Genomic DNA, 21,288 nt, shown 5'->3' with positions numbered 1-21,288 from the left:
GTCCTGTTTGTATTCTAGGTGCTCAAGAGGCTGAGGCAGGAATGCTTGTGAATTCAAGGATCACTTGCACTACATATTGAGGTCTCACCAAAAAGAAGAAGAAAAGAATCGGAATAGCATGGAGTGGTATAGACCTGGTACTTGCCCTTTTCCAGAGAGAGAGAGAGAGAGAGAGAGAGAGAGAGAGAGAGAGAGAGAGAGACTGGTGGCAGTGTCTATAATCCCAAAACTTAGAAGGTGGACAGGAGTTCAAGGGGAGCCTTGGTTACATGGCGAGTTTAAGGTCAGCCTGGGCTATGAGAGACTTCGTCTCAAATAAAAGAGGAGAGAAGAGGAAGGGGATACAGGAGGGGGCGTCATGGATGGGGGAACATAGGCATATTTCAAGTGTGTAACAGGTAGTGAGGCAGGCCCTGGAGAACTGCAGCTAGTAGGGGCAGCCTCCTGCTCCAAAGGCTGGGCTAGAACCCACCAGGGTTTGAATGTCCTGATCAAACAGACTCACTGTAATCGCCATCCCACAACCTCAGCCCTAGGGGCAGCAGAGACAAAGGGGTGGCTGGGACTGCCGGCTAAGCTGCAAAACAGGAAGCTCCAGATTCAGAGCCATAGAGAACATTAGCCATGCTAACATGTGTGTGTGTGTGTGTGTGTGTGTGTGTGTGTGTGTGTGTGTGTGTGTCTGTGTCTGTGTCTGTGTGTCTGTGTGTACCGAGAAAAACAATACGGGGGGGCTAGAGAGATGGTTCAATTGGTAGAGTGCTTGTCTAACAAGCACAAAATAGCCCTGGGTTCCATTCCCCAGGACAGGATAAAATTAGATGCTCCTGTGTGAAGACAGGAAGTGAAGAAGCCTGGGCTACATGAGACCCTGTCTTTAAAAAAACAAAACAAAACAAAACAAAACAAAAACCCACAAAAACTTACTATCTGAAAAAGCCCAACATAAGTTATGGAATTGCCCACATTTTCATCTGGAGACAAGAGAAAATTCCCCGGAATACATTTTGTCGGACAGTGAACGTCAGATGACAAATACAGTTGCATTCTGATCACACTCAAACAACTTATTGTTGTTGTTGTTATTATTATTCTTCAAGACAGGTTTCACTGTGTAGCTCAGGCTGGCCTCCTACTCAGAGATGTCTCTGTCTCAGCATCCCCAGAGATTACAGGCATGAATCATCACGACCAGCTGACAAATGACTCTTATTTTTAGTCTTAGATCCAAGCACAAAGCCAGTGAACAAACAGATGGAGAGACAGACCACAACAGAAAGGAGGTGCAGGAGGGGGAGACCCGACATGTAGGTACAGGGGGAAGGCAGCCCCTGGAGGTCTGCCCAGCAGGGTCCAGGGCAGCAAAGATGAATATAGACCTAGTGAGCATTAACTCAGGAATATCAGAATGTGTGTTAGCCACGAGGAGTTAGGGAATGGCCCACCATTGAGCAGTTTAAGGTTTTCAAAATATAAGGCTGTGTATGTATATCTTTCACCCATGAATCAAAAACATCTGGGTGGGTGTAGGGGAGGCACGCATACCCACTGGGGAGTTCAGAGAGGGTTAATATAAGATACTACAGCTGTGGCCACACAGGACTCTCTCTCTCTCTCTCTCTCTCTCTCTCTCTCTCTCTCTCTCTCTCTTCGAGACAGGGTTTCTCTGTGTAGCCCTGGCTGTCCTGGAACTCACTCTGTAGACCAGGCTGGCCTCGAACTCAGAAATCTGCCTGCCTCTGCCTCCCAAGTGCTGGTATTAAAGGTTTGCACCACCACCGCCCGGCCACACAAGGTCTCTTAAGACATCAGATCTTACTTCTCATCTTACCCATGCCATGCCCCGTTATGATGGCTGTGAACTCCCACCAACTCTCATTTTATCCCCATTCCTAGCTTAAGCCCTTATATCTTCTTTTAACACAATATTATTTTTATTGGTTTGGGGGGAAATCTCATACACGCACACAAAGTAATCCAAATATATATTGACCTCTTGTCTGGCCTCCGTCTATCATTTACCTCACATTCTCTGAACTTCCTGTTCTCTCTCTCTCTCTCTCTCTCTCTCTCTCTCTCTCTCTCTCTCTCTTCTGATTTGTGGGATCTCCACACTCATGGCTGTGGACCCATCTACTGGAGAAGGTTTACTTATCAGAGTTGACATCCTTAACAAAACCACCTCTCCCTTCAACTATCACCAGCTCCTCAGCGAGGGGTGGGGTCTCTGTCTCCCTCTTCCTTCCATGCTGGCTTGATCTCCCCAGCAATCACAGCTGGTGTGAGTTCCTGAGTGCAGCATCCTGTCATGTCCTGAGGACACTGCTTTTCTCCAGTCTGCCTGGACCTCCAACTCTTATGATCTTTCTGTGTGCCCCTACCCCGCCACACACCCCCATCCCGGCTTCCTAGAAATGTACCTGTACTGAGTGGCTTCTTCTCTACACTTTGATTAGTTCAGTTTCTGTGTTAGCCATTGTCCACCACACAAAGGAGCTTTTCTGATAAGGTCTGGCTGGGAGCCACACTAATCTATGTGTTTGGAGATACAAACGGAGAGGGCAGTTGGAGAGTGTGTCCCTTTACTAATGTAACAGTAGTAGGTTCATCCTTGGGGTCTACAAGCTCCCCCAAACTATTGGTTCTTGGCCAGATTTACTAGCACTGGGGCACGTGTTATCTCCTGTTTTGGTAAGGACAAAGATGGAAAATCTTCGTGCACGAGTGATGTGTAGGGGCATTTGTGTGAATGTGGGTGCATTCAGACAGCAGTACTGACTGCCCCGCCCCCTCATCTGAGAGAGGCTCTCTTGTTCACCACTGCATATACCAGGGTAGGTGACCTGTGAACGTTTGTGGAGTCTCCTGTCTTCACCCGTCATCTTGCTGTTGGAGCCATGATCTCCCTGCCTCAGCCACCCAAGTGCAGGGTACAAGGGCATGCACATCAGGGAGGGCAGATGCTAAGTTCAGCTTTTGCTCATGGTGTTCCAGTATCCACCCTCCCATCTCATTCTTCTTAAATCCTGCTTACCCTTCAAAGCTACCCTTCCACAGAGGGCCCCTCCTCAACTCTGTTCTGGAGCCCACCAGTTCTTATTTGTTGGTTTGGTTTGGGTTTTTTTGAGACAGGATTTCACTGTGTAGCCCTGGCTGTCCTGGAACTCGTTCTGAGGACCAAGCTGGCCTTGAACTCACAGAGATCCGCCTGCCTCTGCCTCCCAAGTGCTGGGATTAAAAGGCTTCGGGAGCCTGCCAGTTTTTAGCTCAGCCTGTGACCTTGTTTAGAGAGGGAGAAGGAGCCCAGTAAGGAGTCTGTGTAAGTCCTTCACCAGTGAGTCTGTGTAATTCATATATTTGTGTGTGTGTGTGTGTGCTCTGTTATATAACATATATATGATATATATCATATATATTTATATATACACTATATATATATGATATATATCATATATATTTATATATACACTATATATATATATATATATATATATATATGATGCACACACACACATGAGACATCCATCTATATCTTTTAGGTAGAATACTCAACTAGCATGCACAAAGCCCTGGGTTTTATCCCTAACACTGCATACTTGATGGAGTGTACTTGTACTCAAGAAGTAGAAGTGGGAGAATCAGTAGCTCTGAGCCATTCTTAGCTACATAGTGAGTTCGTGGCCAGCCTGGGCTACAGGAGACCCTGTAACAAAGCAAAACACCTAACCTGAAAAGAATCTTCAGCCCTGCTCACTCACGCCTTAGTGCTAGGAGCACAAAGCCCTTTGTGTGATACAGTGCTCCTTTAGAACTGCATACAGGGTTCCCTGCCCACCCCCAATCAGGATGGTCACAGCCTGGCCAAGCTGGGGCTGGGACACAATGAACTCCAGACTCTGGCGACTCACAGGACATAGCCTTGTGGATAAAAGTGGAGTGCTGTCATCACTCTTTCCCCAGCCCTTCCACCCCCATTCTTTAGTACAGAAAGAGCAAGCCTCATGTCCTGATTCTTCTAAGTCCTTCGTTCCCTGCTTGTTATAAAGCACACCTGGTGCTCCCTTCTGACTGGAGCCAATGTTCATGCATGGGTACTCCCAACTTCCATCTCTGTGTTTACTCTGATTAAAAGCAACTTAGGGGAGGGAAGGATTTGTTTCAGTTTGTAGGCTGCAATCTATCACTGTAGGAAGTCAGTGCAGGAACTAAAGCAGGAATTTGTAGCAGAAACCACAGAGGAATGCTCCTTACAGGCTTACTTGTAGGCTCATGCTTAGCTAGCTTTCTCATACAGGCCTAGGGAATGTAGCCGCCCACAGTGGGCTGGGCCTTCCTACATAAATTAACAATCAAGACAGTCTTCCACAGAACCACAGGCCAATCTGATCTGGGAAATCTCTCAATTGAGATCCCCTTCTCAAATGGCTTTAGGCTGTGCTACATTGACACAAGGCTCACCACTGAACATGAGGTATTCTCTATAGATAGGAAGACAGACAAGTCCAGCCAACATGGCTACCCAAGGCCTAAGCCCGGGAAAGAGCTGGAAGGCCTGCTATCAGTGGAAAATTACAAAAGATTCCTGTGCTCATGATCTCCTGAGGGTAGGTCCCAAGCATGTAGCTCCCATCAGCAGGCAGCTCTTTGGTTTTTCAGTAGCTCTGAGGTATTTGGAAGACATCAGAAGAAACAGGCACAGAATGCAAGATGAAGGCCAGATGAGATGATTCAGCTTGTAGAGGAGGTTGTTACCAAGCCTGACAACCTGAGTTCAACCCCTGGGACCCAAGTGACAGAAGGAGAAAACCAACTCTGACTGCTACGTGTATGTAAACTTAAAAAAAAAAAAATAATTTAAAAAGTAAATTAAAAAAATAAGAATGCAAGATAACTGCTGGAAAGATGTGTCCTTTACCTCACCCAAGTTCAAAGTTCAAGGTCCTAAGACAGGACCCAGGGTTCAGGAGGTCACTCTTGCATATCACTCCATCCCTGAGCTCAGAGATCCAGTGCAGGCTCCAGAATGGAGGAAGGTGACTGGGTGGCAGAGAAGGAGGCTGTCTGTCAAGGGTTTCAACTGGTTACCTTGACAGGGAAGTAGTCTCTTTGGTGTTTCCAAATTCTCCACATTCTCACTTACCCTCAGTGCCTTCCACCTGCACACAGAGACATGGGGCAGGGATGAAAGTGTTCCCAGGGAAAACCATATCTTCTGGACTCAGGCAGATGGCTCAGGGGTCAAGCATTTGCCAGGCAATTGTAGGAGCAGAGTTCAGATCCCCAAAACTCATGTAACTGCCAGGTGGGCATGGAAGCCTCCTGAAATTCCAACCTCAGAAGATGGAGAGAAAATCCCCAGAGCAAGCTGGCTGGCAGGAAGAGCCATATCAGTGTGCTCTGGGTTTGATTGAGAGAGCCTGTTTCAGTGAGTAAGATGGAAGAGTGCTGGGATCAACCTCAGGTCTCCACGAGCAACATGTGTGCACATGCGCACACATGTGAGCCCACACACCTGTACCCACACACATTTAAAAAAACAAAACAAAAAGCTGCATGCGTGTGCACAAACACAGACTGTGAAGAATCATCTCTAGGGAAGGGTGAAGAAAGGGCATGGCTGAAAGTGAAAAACACATGGTTTTTGTCAGGCAGTCAGTCAATACAATTGACTCCCTCCCCTCCACCAATGTCAAACAGCCTCATGGTCTCCTCTGGCCCTTTCCTGGTGCCTGGAACCCACAAGGGTCATAGGCTAGCCATATGTCTCCTAATCCCCCTTTCCTAGCCCCCTGGTCTCTGGGCCCCCATGCCTGCCCCCCCACCCCACACCTTTCCTGTCATCTTACCCATGAAGAGAAAAGTGAGCATGTATCAGCAGTAGGCGCCTATCACTTTAAGTTGTTGTTTCTGAGGTGTTTTCACAGTGAAAGGGAAGAGAGGGGATATGGGAAAATCCATCCTAATGGCTCCCATTGGGTCACCAGGACTCCAGGACCCAGGAAATAGAGGGTGAAGGTTTGGGGACTCAAACTTCCAAGGAGCAGTTCACTTCTGAGGTGATCAGATGTTAAACCTGGAGGTTTAAATTAGATTAACCCAGAACTTTCTAGGCTCCTTCTTGGACTGACCTTTGAACTTCCTTGGTCAGTGAGTCTGAGCAAGTTACTGGGAGGATCTTGGAGTCAGGAAAGAGACACTATCAAAAAGGAACAGTGCTCTCCTCCCTGGTGACTGAGGCATGAAGGGAGCAACGCAGTTGGCTAGCCTGCCCACTGGCCACAGTCTCAGGCAATGGTGGGGACCTGAGCCTTTTATCTCTAACATACAGGCCAGGCAGGGCAGGAGGACCCTGCCCCACAGGCAAGCGCTTGCAATGCAATCTGTTTCTAGGTTCCTGGGAGTGGTCCATTATTCAGGACAATGGGAACCCCTGCCCTGTGGCTTATCTCTCCCTCCCGGTGCCCCTCCTCCAAACACACACACAAAAAAAAACCCAGTTCTTGTCTGCTCCCACCTTTAATCATTTCTCCAATCCCACTCCCCTGCAGTCTCTCGGGAAGGCCAGGACACAGGGGACATGGAAACGCCTAGATCAGGACAAGGTGTTGATCAGCAGGGACCCCGTAGCACATCTTGTGTTTCTCAAACAGCTGTGTGAGACGCTCTACCTGTAACTCGTGCAGTAACTGGTCCACCTGTTCCCGGCTGGGCCTCGGGCTTCGCTGCACTGGAATCGGGGTGCCCACTGTGGAAGGAACATGAGGGGAGAAGACTGATTGTTGAGATGTCCCATTAACAGGGGATCTGCCTGGACAGAGTTCGAGGCCAGCTCGGGGTATGAGTACCAGGCATGTGAACCAGAGAGCTGGGATGTCGGACTTTAAGGGAACAGTCCTCCCAGCTGGGAGATGATGGGAGAGAGACACATAACTCACCGACAGTGTGGATGGGCACACGGAAGGGTATCAGAAGACCCAGGCGACCATGGAAGAGAGGCAGGGCTACACTCTGAAGTGCCTCCTGCACCCTCCGTACCCAGGAGCCTGGGGTGGGAGGACGGGGGAGGGGGCGGAGGGGGGGGTGGGAAACTGCTGGAAGAGGTCATTCTCTCCAAAGGAGAAGACAGGCACAAGAGAGGCCCTGGAGGGGCAGGAACAGACATGCAGGAGGCTGACAGGTTCCACATTCCTCTCATGCAGGGCAGCTCAGGTGGATACGTCCCTGCCGCCGCCGCCACCCGCCCACTCCTCACCCATGTTCCGGTGATAATGTAATGAATCATTTCTGATTCCGGAGCCGCAAACTCACTGTTCCAGGTTTTGCCTCCAAAGCCTCCAGGGGACCTCCCACAATCACCCGGCCACCCTCAGCGTAGGACAAGAGATAGGAAGCGCTGGTCAGAAGAGACTAAACCTAGGTGGCAAGGACAAAGGCTAGGGTGCGTGGACACTACCGAGACAGAGGGAAACACAGGAGCTCCCCAACCCCACCCCAGGATAAGAGGAGTACGGTGACATCAGTGCCCCGATCTTGAGAAGGGGCTTCCTTACCACTGGTCATAATGTAATCTCGGAAGAGAGGCATTTGGAACCAACACCGCAACATGAGTAGGTGTGGCTTGAGACCTGAAAAGAGACGGGAGAAGCCTGTGGCCTCTGTACAAAAGTTGCCGAAGGCCCCAACAACCAGGGCCCCGTGAAGATGAAATACAAAAAGGTAGTTTTGGGATGGATCCAAATCGGCCGTTTTAACGAGCTAGAAGAGCAGAGGGTCCCATTTCCCAGTGAGAAATGGCCTTGGAGGCAGGAGAGAGAGGTAGCCACACTTTTATCTATTTTGAAGCCCCACCCATCCATCAACCCAGCGCACCTTCTGGGGCCCTCACCGTGATGGGAAAGCAGTCTCGGAAACACCTCCAGACTGCCCAGTTGTGGACCCAGGCAGACCAGCCACCCCGCATCCTCGGTGTGTGTCTGTCTCGATAGAGCCAGACCACGTAGAGGACCACAAGGGTCCAAGCCCAGCCTAGGGGGGCTAGAATCAATGTCACCAGGCACAGCAGGGCTGGAAGACAAGATGGAGAGGGATGCTAAGAACCCAGGTGTTCAGGGCTGGCAAAATAGCTCAGCTGGTAAAGGTGGATGCTGCCAAGCCTGAGGACCTGAGTTCGATCCCCCACTCCCATATAGTGAAAGGAGAGACCAAGCTGCTCTGTTCTGCACACATTTGCTGAGCATGAACATGCCCCACAAATAAATACACACAATACAAAATTTTTTTAAAGAACCCGGATGTGTAAGCCCTCTGCCCCCCAACACCCCTCTCCCCCAATCCTATGGGATTTAAGCCCTAGACTCCATTTAGGACCCCAGAAATTCCTATTCTACCTCATTAAGATCATGGGAGAGCACCAACAGCCAGGTCTGTCTGGGTCCAGGGGTTTGGGGACTCACCAAGTCCCAAGAAGGGAAAGACCCACCACTGAAGCACTCCAAGCACTTGAAGACTCGGGTTCAGGGTGCCGCTGGGGGGGGGTGGCAGGGGGGTCGTGTCTCCATGTTTTACAGGGGAGCTGCACGGTGGCAACCCACAGCCCAAGTACACACCCCCTTAACTCAACCCTCTGACTGACCCCTGGGCCTGGGCCCACCCCCACCTCTGCCTTCCCCCAGCCCCCACACATTGAGCCATTGGACAGTGGACTGTGAACCAGGGCAAGGCAAAGCTATCCCTCCCTGAGCTTGCAGGAGCCCGACCAATACTATGAAGTGGGAAGGACCTGAGATGTAGCCCGGAGCCTGGGGCGAAGTTTCTGAGTTGCATGGGTAGAGAGATCTGAGATGTACTGTGATGGCCCCATGGCCTTGACAAGAACAAGCTTGAAAACCCCATAGTCACTGTCTGAGTCTAGTTAGGGTCAAATTCCCCAGGCTGTGTGCATCAAGAGAAACTTTTGGCATCTCGGGCAGGTTCTAGTGCCCAGCTGCTGGAACGTACTATACTCTGTCTTCAGGCATGACAAACGATCTTACAATCCTGAAATCAGAGCAGCTGGGGCGGTACACATCGGACCTACACACAATCTGGCTAAATAACTGTCATTCATAGAAAGGGGGTGAGAAGAGAGAATCCGGACAGCCGGCCCAGCAGTTATGAGCACTTAACTGTTCTTGCAGAGGACCTAAGTTCAGTTCCCACACCCATGTAAAGTATCTCACACCCATCTGGAGATCCAGCTCCGGGGGATGTGATGCCCTTGCCTGGCCTCCACAGGCTCCTGCTTGTTCTTGGACACGTGCATGCATATGTGTGCACACATACATGCATGCATGACTACACACACTTACAACTAAAAAATAGTTTGCAAAAATATATTTTTAAAAATTTTAATCATGTGTGTTGTGCGTAGTGGGAGGGTAAATGGAAGTGCCCTTGGAGGCCACAGGCTGAAAGTTACAGATGGTTGTGAGCTGTCTGACTCCCGTGCTAGGAGTCAAACTCAGGTTCTCAGGGAGAATAATATAAAATTTTGTAATGGCTGAGGTATCCCCACAGCCCCAGAATAAATCTTTTACCAAAGAGTCAAGGAGTGTTGGGTTGATGTGTGTCCCGAGTCTGCCCTTGCCCTGCACCATGGGGCTGGCTAGGGCACAGCTCAGAGAGGCAGGATGCTGGAAGTTTGACTGTACTCTCCCACACCAGTGCCAGGTGGGTGTCAGGCTATGGTAAGCTGTGGAACTCGTTCCAGGGGTGGGGGAATGCAGTCTGAGGTCCCTGGGGACTGACAGAGTTGGCTGGGAGGGGGGGAGGGGCTGTCCCCAGGCCAAAAGGTAGCCGGACAGCTGGTTCTCAGGCACTGCTGGGAGCCTCAAAAGAGTCAGAGTTGAGAAGAAAGTGGGGGTGTTTGGGCTGGATTGGCCCAAGGCCAAAGGGGGAGAAAGGGGAAGAAGCTCCAGCTGTGTGCCGTGGGGATGAGAGTTCTTGGTTTGGTCCAGGAGGTCGACTTGACTGGGTTGGTGGTTGTCGTGGCTGGAAATGCAGAGAGGTCTTCTACAGGAGATTAGATGGCGGCTCTATAGGTGAAGACCTTCTACACACACACACACACACACACACACACACACATGCACACACATGCACACACACATATACACACACATACACACACACATACACATGCACACACACACATACACACACACATACATACACACACACATACACACACATGCATACATACACACACATGCACACACACACATACATACACACACACACACACACACATACACACACACCATTTCCTCAGAGCAGGCCTGAGGTTAAATACCTTTTGCAGGGAGGAGGGTCTGGGAAGGAATGCTTAATTCTCTGGCCTTTAGGTACCTCATTAATATGGAGATCTGTCTTGTAGTCTGTAGATCTGGCCTGTAGTCACGCCCTCTACCCACAATGGCCTGGGTCTCCTCCCATCCCATTAATAATTAAGAAAATGCCTTATAGCCAAATCTTAGGGAGGCATTTTTCTCAATTGAGGCGCCCTTCTTTCAGCTAAGTCCTACTGTGTCAAGTTGACATGAACTAGCCAGCACACGTGGTAGGAGAGAAGCTATTCCCAGAGTTATGCACATGCACACACACGCACACACGCTAAATTAATAAATGTAATAAAAGGGGCGTGGACTGGAGAGATGGCTCAGAGGTTGAGTGCCTGGTGCGATTATCGAGAACCCCAGTTTGGTTCCCAGCACCCAAACAGGTGGCTCTCAACCCAATGACCTGTGACTCCAGTTCCAGTGGGACCTGGTACCGCCCTCTGTCCTCTGTGGACACCTGCACCCATGCACAATGTCCACGCATGCGTACAAATAATTGATTTTTAAAATAAGAAGAGGAGGAGATGCATCCTAGTGGACAGTGCACTCGCTACTCTTCAGGACACACAACTGCAATCCCTACAGTGAGACAGATGGAGGCTAGCCTGGGCTACAAGAGATGCTGTCTTTATACATATGACTCATGGACACAACAATTACAAACATCCTTTTATTGAAAGTGAGGTTGAGGAAGCTTAATAATTTATCAGGCAGCGGGTCCTCAGAAGTCCACTCCCCTGAGTCCACGGGGTCAGTGGGAAAGTGGAAGACTCCAGGGACCTGAGGGCGGTTGGGGCCAGCACATTCCATCCCAGACACACAGACACACTCAGAAGACGAGAAGGGCAGGGTCCCCTCTCTGAGGATGGGGACCCAGGTTGCCCGACAAGGCACAGTGGCAGAGAAGGCTTGGCAGACTGGCTGAGTGTCAGGGGTCAACAAAGGACACCATGATGTACCGAGTGCCCCGGGTGGTGGGCAGCCCCTCATGGTAGTGTGTGAGGCGGCCAGGGTGCAGGAGAGCCCAGCCCTTCCTTGGGGACGAGACTCTGCAGTCGTAACGCAGGAAGCGGCAGCCACCTCCCTGGGGAGATGAGAACATGAAAATAAAACTAAGATCAGCATACTTGGGGGTGCGGGCGCAGGGGGGCAACAGGCGTGGTGGGGGAGGTGCCAATCAAACAGGCTGGCGAGACAGGCAAGGGAAGCTGTGTGGTTGTGAATCTGGACTGCCAACTTGGTGGAATTTAGAATCATCACAGAAACAGACCTCTGGCACTATCTGGGTGGGAGTTTCTAGAATGGGTTAAAGGGTGGGGCAGGGAGAGCCACCTTGAACCAGGGTGTGCCATCCCACAGGCTGGCATCTAGGACTGAATAAAGAAGACAAAGCGAGCTGGGCACCAAGATTCTCTCTCTGCTTCCTGATGGTGGACACGACATAACTAGCAGCCTCAAGTTCTGGCCATTCCGCCTTCTCCAAGAGGGACTGTCTCCTTGGATTCCTTCCTTCCTTCCTTCCTTCCTTCCTTCCTTCCTTCCTTCCTCCCTCCCTCCCTCCCTCCCTTCCTTCCTCCCTCCCTCCCCCGTTCCCCCTTCCTCCCCCCTCCCTCCCTCCCTCCCTTCCTTCCTTCCTTCCTTTCTTCCTTCCTTCCTTCCTTCCTTCCTTCCTTCTTCCCTTCTTTTCCTTCCAGTGCTTTGTCAGGGAGTGTGTGGCAGCAACAGGACGTCACCAAATGAGGCTTGGGGAGCAGGAGGGGGAAGGAGAGCAGCTATATAGTTGGGTCAACTTGACACAAGCTGGGATCCTCAACTGAGCAAATACCTCTGTCAGACTGGTCTATAGGTGAGCCCCTGGGGGCGGTTCTTGACTGATGATTGATATGGAAGGCCCAGCCCACAGTGGGTGGGGCCAGCCCTGGGCTGGTGGTCCTGGGGCGTCTAAGAGAATACCCAAGCAAGCCATGAGGAGTAAACCAGTCAGCAGCACCCCTCCATGGCCTCTCCAGGTTCCTGCCCTGTGTGAGTTCCTGCCTTGGCTTCCCTCCATGATAGACTGTGACACTTAACCAGGATAACTTTCCTCCCTGAGTTTCTTTTGGCAGTGGTGTTTCGTCACAGCAGTGGAAAGCTAACTAGTACAGTGGCTGAGCCAAGACATGACAGGAAACTACTGAGAAACTGAAGGCTGAGCCAGAGGCTAGGGAAGGAACTGAGACAAGGTTGTAAACTGAAGGGTGGGCAGGAGCCTAACAGCACCCCAAGACGGGAAGGACCCCAGACTCACCTCGTAGTCCACACCCTTGTGGTTGAGGGCGACATTGAGAGTGAAGGTGGAGGAGTCATGGTGCGGCCGCAGGGAGGGCTGCTCGTCTGGCCGGTAGCGGACCACGAAGTTCATCACTGCCCGTGTCTGTGGGGTGCGAGGTGGATGGCATGGCAAGAGTGGGGCAAGCCAAGGCTAGCCCTTTACTCGTTTTGTCTGTTTTTTGAGACAGGGTCTTTCTATGTAACCCCGTCTGACCTAGAACTTGCTGTGTAGACCAGGCTGGCCTCAAACTCAGTTCTCTTTGATGTGTGCCACCACACCTGGGTCTACCTGTCCTCCTCTACCCTGGGTTCCTGCCCAGCACTGTGGTTACAGATGTGTAATACCACGTCCGGCTTTTTACATGGGTGCTGATGACATGTCATCACGATTATGTGACAAGCACTTTACAGACCGAGACATCTCCCCAGTCCCATTCCTCCCCATTTTTTAAGACAAGGTGTTATATAGCCCAGGCTGGCCTCAAACTCACTATGTAGCTCCAGATTCTACCTTCTGAGTGCTGGGACCACAGGCCTGTGCTGGGCTCCTCCCTCCAGGTTATGCAGCTGGGGATAGAAGCTGTGCTTTGTGCATGCTGGGCAACCGCTCTAACTGACCCACATCTCCAGCCCCTCTTCTGTTTTGAGACAGGCTCTCACTCCATAGCCCACGCTCTCCTCAAACTCAAGCTTCCTGCCTCAGTTTCCCGAGTGCTGAGGTTACAGGTGTCAACCTGCCCAGCCAGTGACTCTGTTAATAGCACAGCGCCCAAGCAGGAGACTTAGCGTCTTCCCAGTCCCATCTCCAGCCTGGGCCCCAAGTCCATGGAGCCTTAGTTGCTAAAAGGGCTGAGAGCAGGGGGTCCACACAGAGCCTTCCAAGACTGGGGTACAAGAAGAGGTACAGCAGTGGTTGGGATAGCCCACCTTGGTGTGGTAGCCAGGGAACAGGTACTCGGTCATGGGCCCCACATATGTCCTCAGCAGCTGGAGCCACTGGTCCTCGTACCCCACCTGCTTCATGTGGATATCCACGGTGGGAACATTCTCGTACCCTCCAGCCAACCTGGAATCCTGTGGGCAACAGACATTCAGACACCCACATCCCTGGGCTAGCCCATTCTTCCTCAGGGACCATACCAGCTTCTTTTTGTTGGTTCCCAGTTACTTTTGTTTTATTTTGTTTTGAGACAGGGTTTCTCAGTGCAATCCAGGCTGACATGGAATTTGATAGACAGACCAGGCTGGGCTTGTGCTCTCTGCCAAGAGTGCTGGGATTCAAGGAGTGCACACCACTGCCCAGCCAGACTCTCTTTCTGCCCCTGCCATCTAGAAGCAGTGTTTTCTTCTATTGTCAAGCCAGATTCACTACTGCTGGGCCTGCTAGTCTCTGCTGCTGTTAGCTCTGTTGTGAATCCACGCCACCTTCCCATGCTACCTGGCCATGCTATCTAACACCTATAGCCCCTGAAAGAAGCACCCTCTGTGTATAGCTAACCTTGATGGGACCTAGGTTCACCTAGAACCCAGAAGACAAGCTTCTGGGCACGTCAGGGAGGGATCACCTGGCTTAGGTTATGGAGATGGGAAGACCTGACCACTGTGGGTGGCTCCAGCCCCTGGGCTAAGGTCCTGGCCTGAAAGCACTCATCTGTCTGCTTTCCGACTAGGATGCAATGTGACCATGTGACCAGCTCTCTCACACTCCTGCTGCTGTGCCTTCCCGCCATGATGGACTTGTGCCTGCAGACTGTGAGCCACAAGAAACCCTTTCTTCAAGTTGCTTTGATCAGATACTTTCTCCTGGCAACAAGACAAGTAACTAGCATATTCTTTATGGGCCCCGCCCCCGGGATTCTCCCCTTAGCCCCCAAACCCTCTGTCCTTCTTTGGGCCCACCCCGTCCCCCTTGGGAGCCCTCCACTCTCACCTCATGCCGGCCTCCAGACCACTGGCCATAGTGTTCCATCTCCTCCACCAGCTCATCACACATCTGCTCGGTCAGCAGCGGGAACCAGTACACATCTGGGCATGGCTAGGGACAGGGTAAGGTGAAGCTCACAGAAGACAGGCAAGAGGTAAGACAGGCAACAAGGACGGGGAGGGGAGACATACGGGAGAGGACCTATGAAGGAGTGACCCAAGGTCTTTAGGTCACTGCGGGAGGAGGGTTGCTCAGTACAGAGGCTTCAGGAGAGGGCAGGAATAGTAGGGTACCTGGAGCCCCAGCATCTAGGACAATGATCTTTTTCTTTGGCCCCCCCCCCCCCCCCCACACACACACACTTTTTACGACAAGGTCTTTTATAGCCCAGGCTGTCCTCAGACTCACTATATAGCTGAGGCTGGCCCTGATCCTCCTACTTCCACTTCTTGAACGCTGAGATCACAGCTGTACAACTTTGTGCTCAGTTTATCGGGTGCTGGGGACTGAGCCTAGGGCTTTGTGATGCTGGGCGAGCACTCTACCAGCCCATTTCCTTAGTTTTAGTTTTAGACAAGGTCTTACTACGTAATCCAGGATGGCCTTGAACTTGCTTGCATGTGTCTGAGGCTGTCCTGCAACTCGGAATCCTCATTATCTTCTTGCCTCCACTACCCGAGCTCCGGTATTATCGGGTGCACCACACCTGTTTGTTTCTATGTGCGGGTGGGCACAGCTGTGGGGGCGTGTGCATGTGCACACACACGCACGTGGAGGTCTGGGGTTAATGCTCCATTGTTCTTTCACCTTGTCCATTGAGACAGGATCTCTTAATCGAACCCAGAGCTTACTGAGGCAGCCAGTCTTGCTGGTTGACTTGCTGAGGGTCCTCAATGTCTGCCTTCCCAGGCTGGAATTGCAGGTGGGCCCTTACACCCATCTGGCATCTCCTTGGGCTCTGGGGATTTGAACCAGGTCCTCATGCTGCTTATGTCTTAAGCGCTTAACCACTGAGTTATCTCCTCTGCCCATCTTTTTTGAGACTTGGTCTTGCCATCTAATCATGGCCGGTCTGGTACCCATTATGTAGCCCAGGCTAGCCTGAAACTCTCCATCCTTCTGCATCAGCTTCCAGACCTCTAAGATTACAGGCCCTTAACACTTAGTGTGGCTATTACCTTCTCTCTTGCCCGAATAAAAACTCTCAGTCCCTGGGAGCTCAGCTTAGAACCCACCAATGGCAGCAGTGGGTGCTTCACACAGGCCGAGGTCTTGGGGAGCTTACCTGTTCCACCAGTCCCTCCCCATCCAGGGCCCGGCTGTAGTTCTCATGAATGTACTGTTCTCTCCAGTCCTGCAGGAAGGGTTAGGGCACGTGAGTACAGCCTTCTTCATGTCTACCCTTGGGCTGTCCCTCCCATGGCAGGCAATGGTGGTGGGGCAGGGACAAAGGTCCTCTCTTACCACAGGGTTGTCAAAGATCTGCCAGAGGTCCGGGTGTAGGTGGTCTGTGTCATAGTGAGAAGTTGCCAGCAGCCGGCCAAACTCGTGCTGGTTGCTGAGGTGGAGGAAGATACCCTGGAGTGGGGTAAAGGGTGGGCATGTGCGAGGAGGACGTCAGGAGGCTGTGGGCACAGCATCGAGTCCCCAGACTGGGCAACCCATGCCAACCACCCCACTCACCTTGTCCCGGACACTCTTGCAGAAAGCCATATCTGGGTCTGTGTCACTGCTGGAGAATACCTCCTTTTGGGGCAGCTCTGTCCTCAGGGTCTCCCCACGGATCACATATGCCTGGGATATGTAGGGTACATTCCACAAGCCCCTGCAAGCACGGGGAATGATCAGCCAGGCAGACAACCCCTCCGACTCTGCCATGTTCATTGCAGAAGCTCCTTCTCGGGGTCCTCAGAATCCCGAGCCCGAGGCCATCAGACCGCCCCTCCCACAGTGGTGGCCTGTGTAATGACTATGTAGGATGCTGTGGAGTGGGGCCTGCACAGTGCACGTGGGTGGAACTTACACTCGCTTCCGCTGCACCAACTCCACATAGTCTTCAGAGCGGGCATAGTACTCATCGGGGCTCAGGGCACCCCAGAAGTTGGACCAGAGCTTGCCATGGCGAGAAAGCATGGGAGCTATTACCTTCCTAGGGAGGAAGCACAGGGGAGGGGTGGCCCTCTGTCCAGATGGACAAGACGGGACAGGACTATGCCCCCCCCCAGGGGAGGGGTGGCCCTCTGTCCAGATGGACAAGACGGGACAGGACTATGCCCTCCCAGGGGAGGGGTGTGCAGGTCACCTGTTTTGTTCAATCAAGATACGCAAGGTCTCCGGGTTCGTGAGGACAGCATCTGCATCCAGGCTAAAGTAGAACTCACACTCAGGGTTCTGCCGACAGCTATCCCTGGAGGGGAAGACCCACAAACGGAGGGAGAGGTGAGCCCAAACGGGGCATGGAGGCAGGGCAGGGCAGTGGGGATGGAGGGATGAACGGGGCTCTCCCGGTTTGGAGATAAGGTCAAGGGTCAGTGCCTCCTTCCCCAGGACTCCACTGTCTATGGCAGAGGATGAGGGAGGGAGGGGAGCGGGTGTGACAACTCACATGGCCATGTCCCTGGCCTCCCCTGCGCTCAGGGCCTCCTCCGGCCCTACTAGCTTTGCAGATGAGAAGTGGTCCTGGAGCTGTGGCCAGGCATCTGCAATGTGAGGCTCGTGGTACACCTCCTGAAGATGGATGGGAGAGGGATGGACTGACTGACAGTCTGGGCAGATGGTGGTACAGGAGGGATGCAGTCAGGGAGGACAGATGGGAGGGGTGTAGTAGGGTGCAGTGGGGGCTGGGGGTGCGTGTTCCCCATATCTCACGTTGTTGTGAAGGAAGAGAGAGATCCTGTCTGGGGGGTAATCCAGGAGCAGTAGGCGCTGCAGGAACCGGGGCAGGAAGGGAGTGGGCTGTTCCACAAACACGGCCAGAAGCACCCGGGGGGGAGGCTGGAGGACACCACAGGACAAGGCTCGCAGAAGCCCAGACCTCTCTCTGTCCCACAGCCCTGGCCAGCCAGTCACTGACTGACCACTCTGCCAGGTCAGGGTGCGCAGGGGCTCCACCCCCGAGGCTGCCCAGCTTGTCCTCTGCCTACGCCTCGACTGTCCTCACCTGCCCCCCCGGGAGTGTCCTCCGGTTCTGGTTGCAGAATCCACAGCCTCCCTGGGGAGTCCAACCATTGGGGACATAGTTCCCCAGGTAGTTGAGCTGGAGCTGTTGGGACAGGGTTAAGTGGCTAAAGTGGAGGTGGCTGGGGACTGAAGGGAAGGATGCTGGGCTCAGGAAAAAGTCAGCACAGTGAGGAGGCAGCCGTCCCAGCACCTTTTTGGCTGGGACTGGAGAAAACCCCGGGGTCAGGGGGAGGGTGTCCAGGAGGGTTAGGGGTTCCCAGGCTGGGCACTGCGGGTACCTTAGTGGGACCATTTCCATGGACCACAACAGGAAGCGTGTCATAGGCCACATTTCGGATGCGCACACGACTCTGGTCAAACTTTAAGACCACTTCATCTGGGGGGAAAGGGGAAGGTTTTCAGGAGTTCCTTCATTTGGGAACTTCATTCACAAGGCAACAGGCTCTTCAAGTGTGAGGTGAGGGGGTCCCAACTCTCCTAGTGGACAGAGCAGTGTGGAGCCCAAAGGTCCCTGGACTGTAGCTTAGTCAGGGTAGTGGGTTTTGTTTTCTGTTGTTGAGCTGACATTTTATTATAAAAACATTATTTATGTATTTTCAATGTGCGGGTTTTGCCTGCATGTCTGTCTGTCTGTGTCAGAATATCAGATCCCTAGAACTGTAGTTGTAGACAGCTGTGAGCCGCCGTGTGGGTGCTGGGAACTGAACCCAAGTCCTCTGGAAGAGCATGAAGTACTCTTAACCACGGAGCCGTCTCTCCAGCACCAATTTTATTTTTTTAAGTTATTATATAGTGTGTTAGAACGGAGCTCAGTGGATGAAGGCTCCTGCCACCACGCCTGACTCCCAGAAACCACACAGTGGAAGGAAAGAACAGTGTCTCAAGAGTCACCTCTGACCTCTGCAGGGGCCACACACTCACCTCCCTTCCAAAACAAATACATGAAAAAAAAAATCGGGGGTTCTTTTTTCCCCATTTGTGATGGGTCTCGCTGTGTGGCCTGCAACTCGAAGTCTTCCCGCCTCTACTCTCTGAGATCTGAGACTGGGGACAGAACATCACAGTTGCCTTTTCTAAGTCTGACCAGGCTGTGGCCCGCTTAGAGATCTCTACAACTCTACCTGAGTGACCTGGGATAACTCACTAGGCTAGGGAGTTTCCTCTCCTGCCTAAGGATCTTCCAAGGTTGGAAGCCCTTTGTAAAAGCTCAGTGTTAATGAAATCACAGTGGTAGGGTTCCTGACCTTCCAAGGTGCTTGGCAGACAGATACCTGAGCTCCAAACACCAGTTTTTGTTTTGGGGTGGTGATAAGAATTGAACCTAAGGCTTCTGTATGCTAGACAAACCCTCCACCAGAGGTACACCCCCAGCCCCTCCCTGGGGGATTCTAGGCAGGGGCTCTACCACTGAGTCACGACCCCAGCCCCTCACTGGAGGATTCTAGGCAGGGGCTCTACCACTGAGCCACACCCCAGCCCCTCACTGGGGGATTCTAGGCAGGGGCTCTACCACTTAGCCACGCCCCCAGCCCTTCACTGGAGGATTCTAGGCAGGGTCTCTACCACTGAGCCACACCCCCAGCCCTTCACTGGAGGATTCTAAGCAGGTACTCTACCACTGAGCCACTCCCCCAGCCCCTCACTGGGGATTCTAGGCAGGGGCTCTATCACTGAGCCACACCCCCAGCCCCTCACTGGAGGATTCTAGGCAGGGGCTCTACCACTGAACCATGCCCCCAGCCCCTCACTGGAGGATTCTAGGCAGGGGCTCTACCACTGAGCCACGCCCCCAGCCCCTCACTGGCAAATCCTTGGTACTCTGCTTCGAAGCCACATTCCCAGCCTCACTACTGCTAACACACATGCTTTAGGTTTTGGGTAAGTTAGCATACTGGTCAGCTGTAGATCAATCCCGTTCTGGCAGGAACCCATCCCTCATCATCCACTTCTAACCACCGTCCTCACCTAAGGCTCCATTGAGGTTCTGGAAGATCCGGGATTTGTGGTCCAGATTAAGTTTGAGTTTCTCCTAGATGGCATAAGATGGAGTAGTGAACCGAGAGGGGACAGGTGACATTATATCTGTCTCTCCAACTCCCTTCACGCCTTCCCTCCCATTCAACTGGGGTGGGGGTTCCTATCCTGAGGCTCCCTACCCGAAGCCCTGGGTCCAGGTATAGTCGAGTGTAGAACAACTGATCATCATCGTCGTCTTTATATTTCCACTGTCGGACAATCTGATGGATGGTGGGAGCAAAGCCAATGAATCCTGGGGGTGGGGAGCAGAAGTCAGTTAGACCTCCGAGACTCCCAGGGACCCCTCACTCAAGTACCCAGAGCATGCAATGCCCCTCCACTGGGGGAGGGAGGGATGGGGAAGGGACAAGCCTGTGTTGGGAACTTTGCCACTTACCACCAGAGTTGAGGAAGCGCTTCCCCACGCCCACCTCGGGGTACTGCTCTGCTAACCCCCACTCGGGCCAGCAGAAGCTCTCAGCAGAGAAGAGCAGATGACTGCCACTCTGAACAAACTTCTTCAGCAGCTCGGTTGGGCTGCTTGCCAGAATCACGTCGTAGCTGGGCAAGGCAAGGGGAAGAAGACCAGAGCCACGAGGAACCTCAGTCTCTTTTTCTCTCTCTGTAACCAGTTTCCCTCTCTTTCCACCCCAGACCCTCTTACCTGTCCACAAACATGATGATCATGTCTTCCTGATCGGCGTATTTCTCCATTTCCTTCTTGAGCCACCTAACCTTCTGGCCTCCACCAACTGTGTGAGCGACATCGCCCCCTCGCCACTCCTGCCCCAGGCCCAGGGTCTACAGAAAAGATCCCACACCCAATGCCATGGAAGAGGTTCAGCTGGCCAAGATGAGGAAACTGGACCAATCCCCCACAACCCTTGACCTCTCCCGATGGAATTTCTCCCATCTCCCCAACCCCACTCACCCGTACAGTGTAGTTAAAAAACTCCGCAGACTGAAGAAAACGCCGGTACCCCTCTGTCTCAGCCGTAGCCACAGTGATCACCAGCAATTTGTCTGTCACAGCCAGGGAACTGGTACTTAAGACCCACGGCTTGATGTCCCACGTGTTTATCCCTCTGTATCCCCTCCACCTCCTTGTTATTTCACTAAAGTTCTTTCAGCATATTTAGTCTCCAGAAGAGTCGGGCGAGAGTAACATACACGAATGGGGGCTGGGGTGCTCCTGTCTGTCTGGGGGAGGCTGGAACCCTTATTTTGCATGAGGACAGGCTGATGCCCTGGGTTCCAAGAGAGACTGGACACTCCCTCCCAGGCTGGCAGACTCATCGACCCTGACCACTGGCCTCCCGGGTTCTCACCTGGGTTGACAGGACTGGAGCCCCGGGGTCGATCGGAGGCAGAAGTTACGGGGGGCAGCGGCGGCAGCAGCAGCAGGAACAGGAGCAAAAGCCGGGGCTCGGGGCCTGACGTAGCCATGGCTAACAGCACGCTTAGGCTACACCCAGGCCCGCA

General features: G+C 52.5%; 2 protein-coding genes and 1 pseudogene across 2 annotated transcripts; all 3 read right to left on the bottom strand.

Moving 5' to 3' along the window:
- Positions 1-3,750: 3,750 nt before the first annotated feature.
- On the bottom strand, positions 3,751-5,958 carry Mogat3 (monoacylglycerol O-acyltransferase 3). Its single transcript, XM_076923938.1, is given in 5 exon segments — positions 3,751-3,788; positions 3,791-3,918; positions 4,467-4,550; positions 4,552-4,651; positions 5,847-5,958. Coding segments are annotated over 5 exon segments (462 nt in total).
- A 629-nt stretch (positions 5,959-6,587) lies between these two features.
- LOC143438240 (putative diacylglycerol O-acyltransferase 2-like protein DGAT2L7P) lies at positions 6,588-7,960 on the bottom strand (annotated as a pseudogene).
- A 3,072-nt stretch (positions 7,961-11,032) lies between these two features.
- Plod3 (procollagen-lysine,2-oxoglutarate 5-dioxygenase 3) lies at positions 11,033-21,280 on the bottom strand. The gene is made up of 19 exons (XM_076923254.1): positions 21,135-21,280; positions 20,738-20,829; positions 20,471-20,607; positions 20,204-20,367; positions 19,947-20,059; positions 19,756-19,819; positions 18,069-18,166; positions 17,771-17,872; positions 17,479-17,604; positions 17,216-17,337; positions 16,913-17,017; positions 16,634-16,759; positions 16,294-16,435; positions 16,075-16,188; positions 15,896-15,964; positions 14,617-14,721; positions 13,614-13,760; positions 12,664-12,789; positions 11,033-11,460 (listed from the first exon to the last, which is right to left on the bottom strand). Exons 1-19 carry the CDS (start codon positions 21,250-21,252, stop codon positions 11,305-11,307), a joined length of 2,226 nt encoding a protein of 741 aa, XP_076779369.1. The 5' UTR covers positions 21,253-21,280; the 3' UTR covers positions 11,033-11,304.
- Positions 21,281-21,288: the final 8 nt, after the last annotated feature.

Source organism: Arvicanthis niloticus, chromosome 24, assembly GCF_011762505.2.
Source record: "Arvicanthis niloticus isolate mArvNil1 chromosome 24, mArvNil1.pat.X, whole genome shotgun sequence".
Taxonomy (NCBI): Eukaryota; Metazoa; Chordata; class Mammalia; order Rodentia; family Muridae; genus Arvicanthis; species Arvicanthis niloticus.
The sequence above is the reverse complement of the archived record's forward strand: the minus strand, read 5'-3'. Positions and strand labels throughout refer to the sequence as shown.

Bases quoted from the DNA above. Each gene is read 5' to 3' on its own strand.
- Plod3 (XM_076923254.1), bottom strand. From the start codon at position 21,252: ATGGCTACGTCAGGCCCCGAGCCCCGGCTTTTGCTCCTGTTCCTGCTG. The intron at 20,368-20,470 runs GTAAGAGGGTCT...TGCCTTGCCCAG, and splicing joins ATCATCATGTTTGTGGACAG to CTACGACGTGATTCTGGCAA. The intron at 16,189-16,293 runs GTGAGTGGGGTG...ACCCCACTCCAG, and splicing joins GCAAGAGTGTCCGGGACAAG to GGTATCTTCCTCCACCTCAG.